The sequence below is a fragment of the Triticum aestivum genome, chromosome 4B, assembly GCF_018294505.1.
Source record: "Triticum aestivum cultivar Chinese Spring chromosome 4B, IWGSC CS RefSeq v2.1, whole genome shotgun sequence".
Classification (NCBI taxonomy): domain Eukaryota; kingdom Viridiplantae; phylum Streptophyta; class Magnoliopsida; order Poales; family Poaceae; genus Triticum; species Triticum aestivum.
This window is the reverse complement of record NC_057804.1, coordinates 541,052,482-541,063,532: the sequence shown is the minus strand read 5'-3', so window position 1 is coordinate 541,063,532 and position 11,051 is coordinate 541,052,482. Positions and strand designations below refer to the sequence as shown.

Sequence of the window (11,051 nt, the reverse complement as noted above, 5' to 3'; positions counted from 1 at the left end):
AGGCAAGTGATTGCATGAAAGGCCTCTCATGTACAACGATTCTTCAGAAAGATGTACATTCAGTTTTTCGCTATGGTAACCTGCAATTTGCTAGACCTGCAGTGACTGATCCTGATACTGCACTTGCAAAGGTAGTGGTAATTATAACAGTGATATATGCCTACCTCAACAAAAGAAGGCAGTGCTTCTGTCAAATAGTGCGAGTGCTTGTGGGAGGCCGGGAGGGTATTCTTCGAGTGTAACTGATGTTTACTAGTTATCGGAGGAAATAATAACTTGTAAAAGCAAGAACAGCACCCATATGTGGTTCTACTTGGTTGTCTTTGCCTGAGTTCAGGAGGAGTTGGGAAATATTTCCTCCGTTTTTAAATATAAGTCTTTTTAGAGATTTTAATAGACTACATACGGATGTTTGTGGACGTATTTTAGAGTGTATTCTCATTCATTTTGCTCCGTATGTAATCCATATTTTGGAATCTCTAAAAGGACTTGTATTTAGGAACAAAGGGAGCACAATACTACTCCTCTTTTAAATATAAGCCCTTTTAGAGATATCAATATGGACTACATACAGATGTATATAGCCATATCTTAGAGCGTAGGTTCACTCATTTTGCTCCATATGTAGTTCATGTTAAAATATCTAAGAAGACTTATATTTAGAAACGGAGGAAGTAGTTGTATTCTGTTGAATGACGGGGTGGCTTGGAGGAGTTTGGCTGGGCTCAAAGCCCAAAGCCCCTAAATAGGAGCTTTTTTGGCCTATAAACCTTCTACGAGGGACGGGTGATGATGATGGCGTGTGTTCGGCTCGCTCCAGTGTTTGTAATTGTCGTTAGGTGGTCTATGAATCTGAATGTAAATTTTACTTCTGGTGTTCTTGATATTACCTTACAATTGATAAGTTTTTTCGCAAACAAAAAAGCCTACATGCAAAAAAGCAGCCGACCAAGTAGCCTCTAAAGCAGCTCGCCATATACACATTCCTCTAGACGGACGCGCCGCTGTGGAGTTCGAACTGTGTTTTCTTTCCGCCTTAACCTTTGCTGAGCGAAAGCATAGGCTTTGACCGAGCAAGAAACGCCATGATTAACAGCTCGGTTACGAAGCATTTTTTATCAACGTTGCTTCTGCCGAGCAGTCAGCGTTGTTTCCTTCCAATAAAACGGCCAAGGCCTTTTTTAGATGTGTGTGACCATTCTTTTCGTAGCGCACGAATATATTTTGTATAAATATAAGATAAAAAGTACATGAACATTTTCAAAATATGTGGACTTTTTAAATAACGTGGCAATAAAAATCTTAACAGTTTGAACTTTTTCAAAAAAAACCTTTTTCTTTTTACAAAAAATATTTTGGAAATCAGGATAATAAGTTTTCTTTCTTTTCTCATAGGAGCAAAGGAGTAGATGCAACACATAAGGTCGTCTCTGATTTTCTTCTAGCACATAGGATATAACACCATAAGAGATTGTGAGTGGCTTGGCGTTAGATTTCTTCTTATTTACGAATATTGAAAGATGCACGTAAGTACGGCAATAAAGATAACACCTGTAACCAGAAAAAGCACCCCGTTCATTAAATTCTCTTGCTATTCCCAAGTGTTGCTTTTTTTTGGAAAACAAAACTTATATTACTCAAAGGTAGTGTTCATTTTGAAAAAGCATCTCCTGGGCTTTTGCCGCTGCAAAAACTTTCTGGAGATGGACCTATGGGAATAGTGAACACATTGCCTTCTGGCATGATATTTGGGTGGGGGAATGTTCCCTCAAAACTGCTTTCTGGAATTTATATGTTATTTATCAACAGTAGGATGCCACTTTATCCAAGTCTGGGATGGTGAACAGCTTCGTCTCACTTTTAGAAGATGAGTAGATGAGTTCATTTTATACAAATGGAACATGTTAGTTGGACTGGTTAAACAAACTACTTTGTCCTCTCAAACAGATAGCCCCATTTGGAGCTTGGAGTTGAATGGTCAATATTCTTTTAAATCCTTTTATAAGATGATTAACTTTGGTGGGATTTCTTCTGATATTAAAGGTTTCATTTGGAAGATTAAAGTTCCTCCAAATATCCACTTTTCCTATGGCTGATGAACAAAAGCTTGACTAGAGATAATCTTGCCAAAAGAAGACATGTAGAAGATAGAATGTGTGTTTTCTGTGCTGAACCAGAATCAATTCAACACTTGCTGTTTGACTGCATTATTGCGACTGAAATCTGGGCTGTGATTGTTGAAGCTTTTAAGATAACCCCTCCTGCTTCTTTTGAATCTTTATCTTATTTTTGGAAGAAGAGAAAACAATGTGAAGCTATTAATATTGCCACATCTGCTACCTTATGGTGCTTATGGCGTTTGCGCAATGATTTTGTCTTTCAGGGGAGAAGCTGGCGAGGTATGCGCCGTGTGTTGGATCAGGTGAGTTTTGGGTTCTACGGTAGGGTGCGTCGACTGCAAATTAAAATTTTCCTACGCGCAGAACATCCAGGAACATGCTACGGGAGATGGATCACAGTTCGTTACCACTAGATGCGCAGTGCCGTGCAGCGGAAGAAGAGTTGGGGCAGCGCGTCCGCGTGGATCATCTCCTCCTCGTTCGATCTCCCTCGAACAGCCGGTCGTCCGATCCCACGTACAAGTTCGTCGGAGCGGCGCAAGTGCACCGCCTCTAACGATATCAGCGCGTGCAGGAGGAACACCGTGCGGCGGACTGCTAGGTCCGATTACACAGTCGGCGGCGAGTGGAGGTGGCTATTCGCAACACATGCAAACCCTAGTCGCGGCACCGAAGCGATCAACTACCCGAGTGTGCTGCACCTCCACTTTATATAGGCGTCCGTCGCGGGCTAAACACTTGGGCCTCGCACGGACCCTAAAGCCCAAAGTCCACTCGGTCACGTTCCTAGTCCAGTTCGGATCACATCCGACCAGTGTCCTATGAACCGACCTCGTAGGTTCCTTCCCTTAAGCGTGTGACCGCTTAGGTTCAAGCCGGCTTGGTCGCAGTTCGGATCACCTCCGGACTATATGGCTGGTAGCGGCCTCTAGCAAGGCGTGCCGACCACCAAGCAGACGATGAAGCTGGTTAGGCGAACCTGTACAACATGTCACACTTCTGTTCCCTTTGCCGCACGATATATGTTGTCGGGCTCAAGGCGAGGCTGTCATCCTTGTGCTAACCCGACCTCTTTCTCGTTCCAGTGATACCGACCACTATCCGGATTATCTCATAATCCTTGTCGCATGGCCATGTTGTTCCTGGTCGGATCACACGAGGGGCCCAGAGTATATCTCTCCTGATCGGAGGGGCAAATCCCATCTTGCTCAACCATGTCTCGCAGCATAGGACCGGACAAACCCGAAACCTACCTTTGTAACTACCCAGTCACGGAGTAGCATTTGGTCGGCCCAAAGTAAGTCTGTCACCATCTCGAATACATGCGTCAGCTCAGATCTTAGGACATAGAACGTATGTTGTACTAGAGACTCACAGATGACATATCGCTGCGTCTCATAGTTGGGTCTGTCCGACTCGGACCTTATCTCGACTCGGATCCGACTATGTTGAATCCGACCAGACCTTTTCAAGTCCATATTATCCGGTTAGCATCCAATGCTCTATGGCTAGTGAGACCGAGCCATCGACCGTGTCATATGCTAGTCTAGTCGGCTGCGCGTCTACACAGCCCTTTCGACTAGGGACCTTTTAGGATAGTCATCATACAATGCATAGTCCCACAAACAAGTCACGTACTTGCTGATACACATCATTTATAATGTCCAAGGACTATCTTTATTCATAAACACATAGGAAATATCATCATACATGATTGCCTCTAGGGCATATCTCCAACGGTGAGGGCAATAATCAGGCAGTGGAAAATCTTATGTTCAGAGGTTCAGGGTGTTCTACTTCTCCAGTGCTTAAAACTTTTGGATCGGCAAAGAGGGGAACTGCTTAGAATCGCCTGGACAAGCTTAAAATGAAGTTAGGGTGATGGAGCTTTGAAGGGGGGAGTGTATTCTCATCTTGTGCTTATGCCGCTCTCTCCTGCCGTTCTCTACCTACCTTTCAGTGAAAAACTCTCGCTGAGAGATGTAAGAGGGCAGTAGTTTTAAACCCTGGTGTGTTTGTGCTGTGACAACTACTTTGGTTGTCGCCGAGAGCTGTTAAACAGTCTGGTCCTGTTGTGGTTGCCTTGGCTTTTAATAAAAAGTTGTGGCGGGGGGCAACCCCTTTCTTCTCAAAAAAAGGTAGTGTTCATACAATCTGCAAGAGCTAGTTCTACTGCTTTCGGGAAACTTGATCCAACCAAAGTCATTGTCCTTCTTTCTACTCTAGCAAGACTAGCCAAGTAGTCGCTAACCTTATTCTACGAACGGTTAATATGAGTAATACAAGTACGTTGAAGACCTCTAAGATGTCTAATTTCCATCACAAGCGAGGAATAAACAGATCTATCAAGTTCACGATCTTGAATCATAGAAACTGCCACCAACGAATCCATCTCAGTCACAATTGGGAGGTCACTTCTCTGGATGGCAAACGAGAGTCCTTCCATACACGCACAAAGTTCCGCCTCGAGCATATCCCGACAAGATCTCAGCTCCCTACAAGCCGAGAAAATGATGGATCCATCGGCACCCCTTAGAACCATACCTGCACCCGTCGTTCCATCTGTAGCAAAAGAGCCATCAGTGTTCAATTTGACCCACCCAGGACTAGGTGGGATCCACGGGAGAGACACTATAGGTTTGTTATTGCGTACATGTTCAGACAAATTTCATACAAGATGAACATCTTCCCTTTGCTTGGATCTATACTTGTATTGAACTTAATACCGATCAAAGAGTCCAGATAACTTTGGAGGTACCTACTCGACACCTCCAATGGTGGCGCTGGCTTGTCGTGCACAAGTTTATTTCGCACAAACCAACTTCTTTGTAAAGTACTAAATAATACAAACTCTGTAAACCATTGTTCATTCTGTTTCGAGGTTGTAGACTCTGATAACATGTTCACCATTATGAAAATGCCATGGGCCATTTTTTTGAATGGTATGAACAATTTTTAAAATTGTGTAAACCGAAATTACATTTTCTTGTAAAAACAATCAATGCATAGTGAACATTTCTAAAAATTAAGTAGAGTATTTGTTAATATTTTGAAATAAAAATAAAAAACAAAAAAGAGCAAACGTAAGGAAGCGAACGAAGACTACAAGCGCCACATGCGACACTACAATGTTGGGCAAGTTGTAGTAAGCAAGCCGTGCGCCTGAAGTGGGGAACAACTAAGTATGGCTTACCCCTTGAAGAGCTGATTAGGGAACACACAAGTGGTGCATCCAGTCATCACCACGTGTCGCATGCTGGACGCTCCTTTTGAATTTTTTATTTTTTTCATATGTACTTTATGGTTAAATATTTTTTTCGTTTTTTGCCTCGTTTCTTCTTGTTTTTTTTGGGGGGGGGGGGGTGTTCTTCAGGAAGCAATGTTTTTCCGCGAGAAGCATAACATTTACTTTTGCGATAAGTATAGTTGTGCTTTCCAAAAAGGGAAAATCACAACCTGTGATTCCACACGAAACAGGGAAAAGCATAGTTATGCTTCCCCGGGAAGCACATGAGAAGCACGGGTGTGATTTGTCAACACCAGAGAAAAAGTGAAGTAACCTTTGGAAGAGGTAGTGATCTTGCCCGAACTGTGCAGTTTGCGTGGTTCGAAACCGAGACGAACGCAGAATCTCGTCCGGGCTTTACCAAACGGTCTGCGTTCAGCCCATGGGCAAGGTTCTCTCCGTCTTTTTCTTCTTTTCCTTTTTGAAGTAGTATATGATTCTCTCTGCCTGTGTGAACCTAAAGTTACAAAATCGGGAACACCCAAGCTGATGATCCAATTTACAAATCGCGCTTGCCAGTACTGTTTTTTCCATCACCGAGATTGCCGGGCGGATCGACGCTTGTCAGCTCGCAGGAGCAACAGGATCAGATCAGTGAATGCGGTGCACTCTGACAGGCACTCTTGCTCTGCCGACATGGCTTCAGTCGCTGATGCATGCCCATCCGCCCACTCACCACTCGCCCAGGCCCATGACATGATTGTTAACATCAGCATGGCACGCACATGACCACCCTGCACAAGCGCGTAGAATTCGTCAAATACCCAAGGGTCCATGCATCATGATTCATGAGCACCGGCTGCCTCACTTCCATACTCCCGATCCCATCACTAACTGCACCAAAGGGATCCACCGTTCCTTTACCAGAGTCAACGGCTACTAAGCTAAGCTACACCGTCAGTGTTACGTCAAGATCAGTCCCATGCGATCGCGCACATCATCCCTAACCCCTAGGCTAGGAGAAGTCAAGTGCAACCATGCTGTCATGGCCAACTCCTGAGCTAGAATGGATGGATATGTCATGCACTTGACTTCCGACTTTCGCCTCTGCTCGACGGGTGAGTCTTGCAGTCATGCTAGCACGGATGGGTTCCCCCTACGTCCCAACCACCATTAAACTAACTAATCCGTCGCATTGCATCATAACACACTCCTCCAGTTTCGCCCAATGAAACCCTGTGAAAACACCACCAAGTCAACTCAGAGCCGAGCATCGAGAGCCATGAGTAGGATTGCGCAGGTGTCAACCCGCGGTGGCCGTCCCTGTCTTCCACCTCCGTGAGTGCCTCTACTGACAGCGCCGTGTTGACTTTGTCCCATGGTGGATTATGGGGTTGACCCGCGAATGGCTGCACTGCGGGGCACTGATGATGGCGCCTTTTCTGCAAACCCTGTGTGACGAGTGTAGATGATATGCATAGAAAATCACGAAAGGTCAAACGCCATGATCGACCAAAGCATATGAGAATGGCCAGAAAAGCAAGCTCTGGATAGACCATACCCATCTGTAAAGCAACGGAGACCAGCCAGGATCCACACATTCAGCATTAGTAGTACTAGTAGTTTGCAAGTAAGAAAATGCATCATCCGGACACTGATCTTGATGTTTACTACATCTTCACCGCTAGTAGGTCCTAGGAGTTGTGGCTGTGGCTGTAAAATGGCTCTTCATGGTTGGCCAATATTGAAAGGACAACACAAGCCCCACAAGCCTAATTTGTTTAACTGTGCTTATTATTCCTTCAACTGCTTTCTGATGCTAAAAACAAGATTGAACCCATGTTAACCCCCCCTCTCATGCATCAAAGATGGTGCTAATCTGTCGTCTTCACCGGTCCGTTTCTCAAGGTTCATGCATCATCCGTCCATCCATCCATCACCCGGATACTACAAGCCATTGTTTGATTGATGCAAGCGACAGTTACACCGAGGAACATACAGTGAACCAGGCAGGAGAGGAGCTAACATCCATATGTTGTACTGATTGGCAGCTAACCTAGTCTCTCTCTCTCTCTCTCTCCTACTGGGGAACTGGATTAGCATTACATTAAGCCGGATCAGAGATGTGCTAACGTGGACTCCTGACTCCCCCACATGATTCCCTCTGCCTTTCAAACCTCGGTGACACAGAGATCCAGATGCTTTCCCCCTCTCTACAGTTGCAACTTTATAGTAGTGTTTACATGCTCTGTTCCAGAATCCAGAGTAAGGTGAAGTGCATGTGTACTATGCTATATGAGTGAAGATTAGAGCGACACGTCCGCTCTCAGATTGGTTATCTCGTCTTGAGCTTTCAAGGGACCTGGAAACTTTTCAAATTTTTCCTTTCTTGATTCAAAATTAACTCTAGTTCAAATTGTTTGTGGAGTACCTTCTTGTTCCCTAAAGGCTTACGTATCACTGATCCTCACAAACACACCAGAAAATTTCATTCAAACTTCTGACGTTAAAAATAATTTTAGCGTCAACGCAGGCAGGCGGGAACATGATACGAAGCAGAGAGACAATGGATGATCGACCTGAGCAGAGGATACATCACAACTAAACCTACCAAGCCTGAACCAAGAGCGGCAATGCCGAACCAGCAAGAATTCCAACATCGCCCAAGCCATGTTCAAACTGTTTGTTAAGTACCTTCATGTTCTCTAAAGGCTCAATTATCACATGTCATTACAAACACATCCCTACCAAAAAGGAAAATTGGCATTCATAATCTTAATGCTAAAATTAACGACAATATAGCAATGTGTATACACCATATGAGTTTGAAATTAGTGGAATGTTATCTAAATTAAAATTGTTTTTGACACCACAATGATCAAGCCCCAAGACTCTAGATGGAAAGAGATTTGTGCGAGGGTGATTTCTGTGGAAACCAGCTCATGCAATATCGTCTCTGAAAGTCAAATCCGTGCAAGAACAACATAATCTCCAAGTTTCTATCAAGAGTGGGATTTTTTTTACTTCATAATCCTGAAGTTAGTTGATGCATTTAGGAACAAATTTGCAACTTTTGTACCAGTTCATGTTTCATTCAACTTTTGAACTCATCTTATATTAAAATTTTCATCTCATTTCTGTTATGCTATTCTGAACAATATAAAAAAGTTCTGCAGTACAACACACATATCAACAGCAATTTCAAGTACCAAAGTGTATCTTTATTGAATCACAAAACTACATGACAGACTTAAATTTCTACATAAAACCTCCTTCCTGGCAATGCCATTCAAAAACCAAGCAGAGCAGGGGTTGATGTTACACATGAATACTTGACCAAACCCATAATAACCTATCCAAGAGCCTAATGAAAGCAGAAGTAATCACTTTGGACGAGCTGTGGATCAAGCATGAACTTGATTCAAGAAAGGATCGCGTCCCAGTCGATCTCGAGCGACGGGTACTTGCGCAGCAGGAACTCGTCCCATGGAGCCTCCGAGAAATCAAGAAGCTGCATCTCCGGGACGACGTCGGAGCACGAGGACACCTCGCCGTCAGCCGACGACGAGCTCTCGGAGACGGAGCAGACTGGCTCGCTCTTGACGTCCGGGAAAGAAATCGGCGTCAGTGTCGTCGTCGGCGCCGGCGTCTCATCGCTCTGGCTCTGGGGCATGTCTTCCCCGTGGCAGATGGAGCGGAGCTTGGCGTCGATCGCGGCGTCGAGCGGCGGGCCGTGGTGCTCGCCGCCGCGCCTGAGCTCGGGGAAGTTGAGCCTGGCGGACTCGCCGCGGAGCCGGAAGGCGGCGGCGTCGTAGGCCAGCGCGGCCTCGTCGGCGGTGTCGAAGGTGCCGAGCCAGAGGCGGGTGCGGTTGCGGGGCAGGCGGATCTCGGCGACCCACTTCCCCCAATGCCGCTGCCTTACGCCGCGGTAAAGCTTGGTCGCCGGCCGCGCCGGGAGCGCTGCCACGCCGTGCCGCTTCATCGGCTGCCCCACCGCGGCCATGGCCGCGCCCGGCGCCCGGCGCACGTGGTGCAGCTGCGACTGGAGCTGGAGGATTTGCGCGGGAGTGAGGTAGCTGGCGCCACGAAGCAGGCCGGCGCTCTGCTCCGCGCCGGGGCAGGGGAAGGCGAACGAGATGGTCGGAGCCGCGCCCTGCGCCGTCGCCGGAGCAAACGCGTGCATTACCTGGTCCCTGCTGTCCACCATGTGATACATCGCGGCAGGAAGATCGGGCCTATAGCTGCGCCAGTCCACCGTCGTCGCCATGCCCTTGTCGATCAAGAAACTCGGACACACAGGCAGAGAACCAGAGGAAGAAAACGCCGACGATTTGGAGGAAGGGAAGCCGAGGAGAGCTGGTAATTTAGGATGAACTGGGCGATTTGCCAAGAGAATGAATGGGAGCCGGGTGCGAGCTGTTGGGCAGCGGCGGAGGAAGCGCTTGATTTGGTGAGCAAGAACAGCCATTGCCGGGCTCTTTTATAAGCGCGCCGGAAGCAGGATCCGGCCAATGAGGAGGCGCCTCGTGTACGCGGCGATCTCCTACTGCCACCTGTCGGGACGCCTCCACGACCGGACGGGCGTCGCCGGGCAGGTGGCGGTGACACGACGGGCACCTGGCGGCTTGGGATTGGCCAAGGGGCGATTTTGACCTGATAAAGTCCAGATCTAGCTGTCACTTGACTGTCGTCGAGTGACTGATCTACGCGGCAGCATGGTTGCTACGGTCTCCGAGCACTCACGATCACTCACGGCTCGGTGGTAAAACATTTTTGTTTCTTCTGCAGAGGTTTCAGGGATCTAGTGGGCTAGGTTTTGGGACGTTCCATATCTCGGTGTCGACGGCGCTGAACAAAGAAGCTTCAATTCCTTCTCCGACCGACAAGACGATCAGCTCTATGATCGGTAATGCATTTGGGAACTACCATGTGGTGGACTTGTGTCCTTTCACTCCGCCGTTGCGACGACATCTGCTCCAACGTCGATGCGGAGCTTGGGAGATAGTCAAATAGTGGATGTAGATAATGGTGCATCAATGACATCTGGAGGATAGATCTTGTGCTGGGTTCTTGGTTGGTGGCAGACATGTATGACTTCCTTCTTCGGTGTCTTAGTCTTGCGGGGTTGCCAGATTTGGGGTTCGATAACATGTTTGAATTGTTGTCCCCGTCTGATTCGTTCAACGGCAATGCCTTTACATTTGGTGAGCCACCTTGGAGGTCCGCAAAGCTGTATATCCGCGATGTAGCAGCATCGAGCTTGGGTGATGATGTGATTCGTTATTTTTTTTCTTTGGTGGTTGTTGTGGTGATGCGAAAGGTAGATGACGGGCGTTGGTGTCAAACTCAGAGAATTATTTTGTCTTGATTGTAATTTTATTTACTGGCTGGTGTTTCTTTGGGCAAAGGCTACCATTTTGTTGTGTTTCCAGTTTTGTCACGTCGATGTCTATGTGACTTGCAATATGATCTTTATGATATAAATAAGACACGTATTATCATAAAAAAAAAAATACATAACTTCTCCTATTCACGGATGCGCCTGGACAATGACCGGCCAATGGTCAACGCTCGCGCCCACTGTCGTGTACCTCATATTCGCCCCCTAAATCTATACTATCCGTGCCATGTAAAACAAACTATGCAAATCATCAACGAGATTTCGGAAACATAGAACAAGCGGGCAAAAACATCACAGTTAATCT

At 46.4% G+C, this 11,051-nt stretch overlaps 1 protein-coding gene across 1 annotated transcript; it reads right to left on the bottom strand.

The window, feature by feature from the left end:
• Nucleotides 1-8,533: 8,533 nt before the first annotated feature.
• On the bottom strand, nt 8,534-9,792 carry LOC123095153 (ethylene-responsive transcription factor ERF060). Its single transcript, XM_044516967.1, has one exon. It carries the CDS (start codon nt 9,611-9,613, stop codon nt 8,768-8,770), a length of 846 nt encoding a protein of 281 aa, XP_044372902.1. The 5' UTR covers nt 9,614-9,792; the 3' UTR covers nt 8,534-8,767.
• Between the last annotated feature and the right edge of the window lie 1,259 nt (nt 9,793-11,051).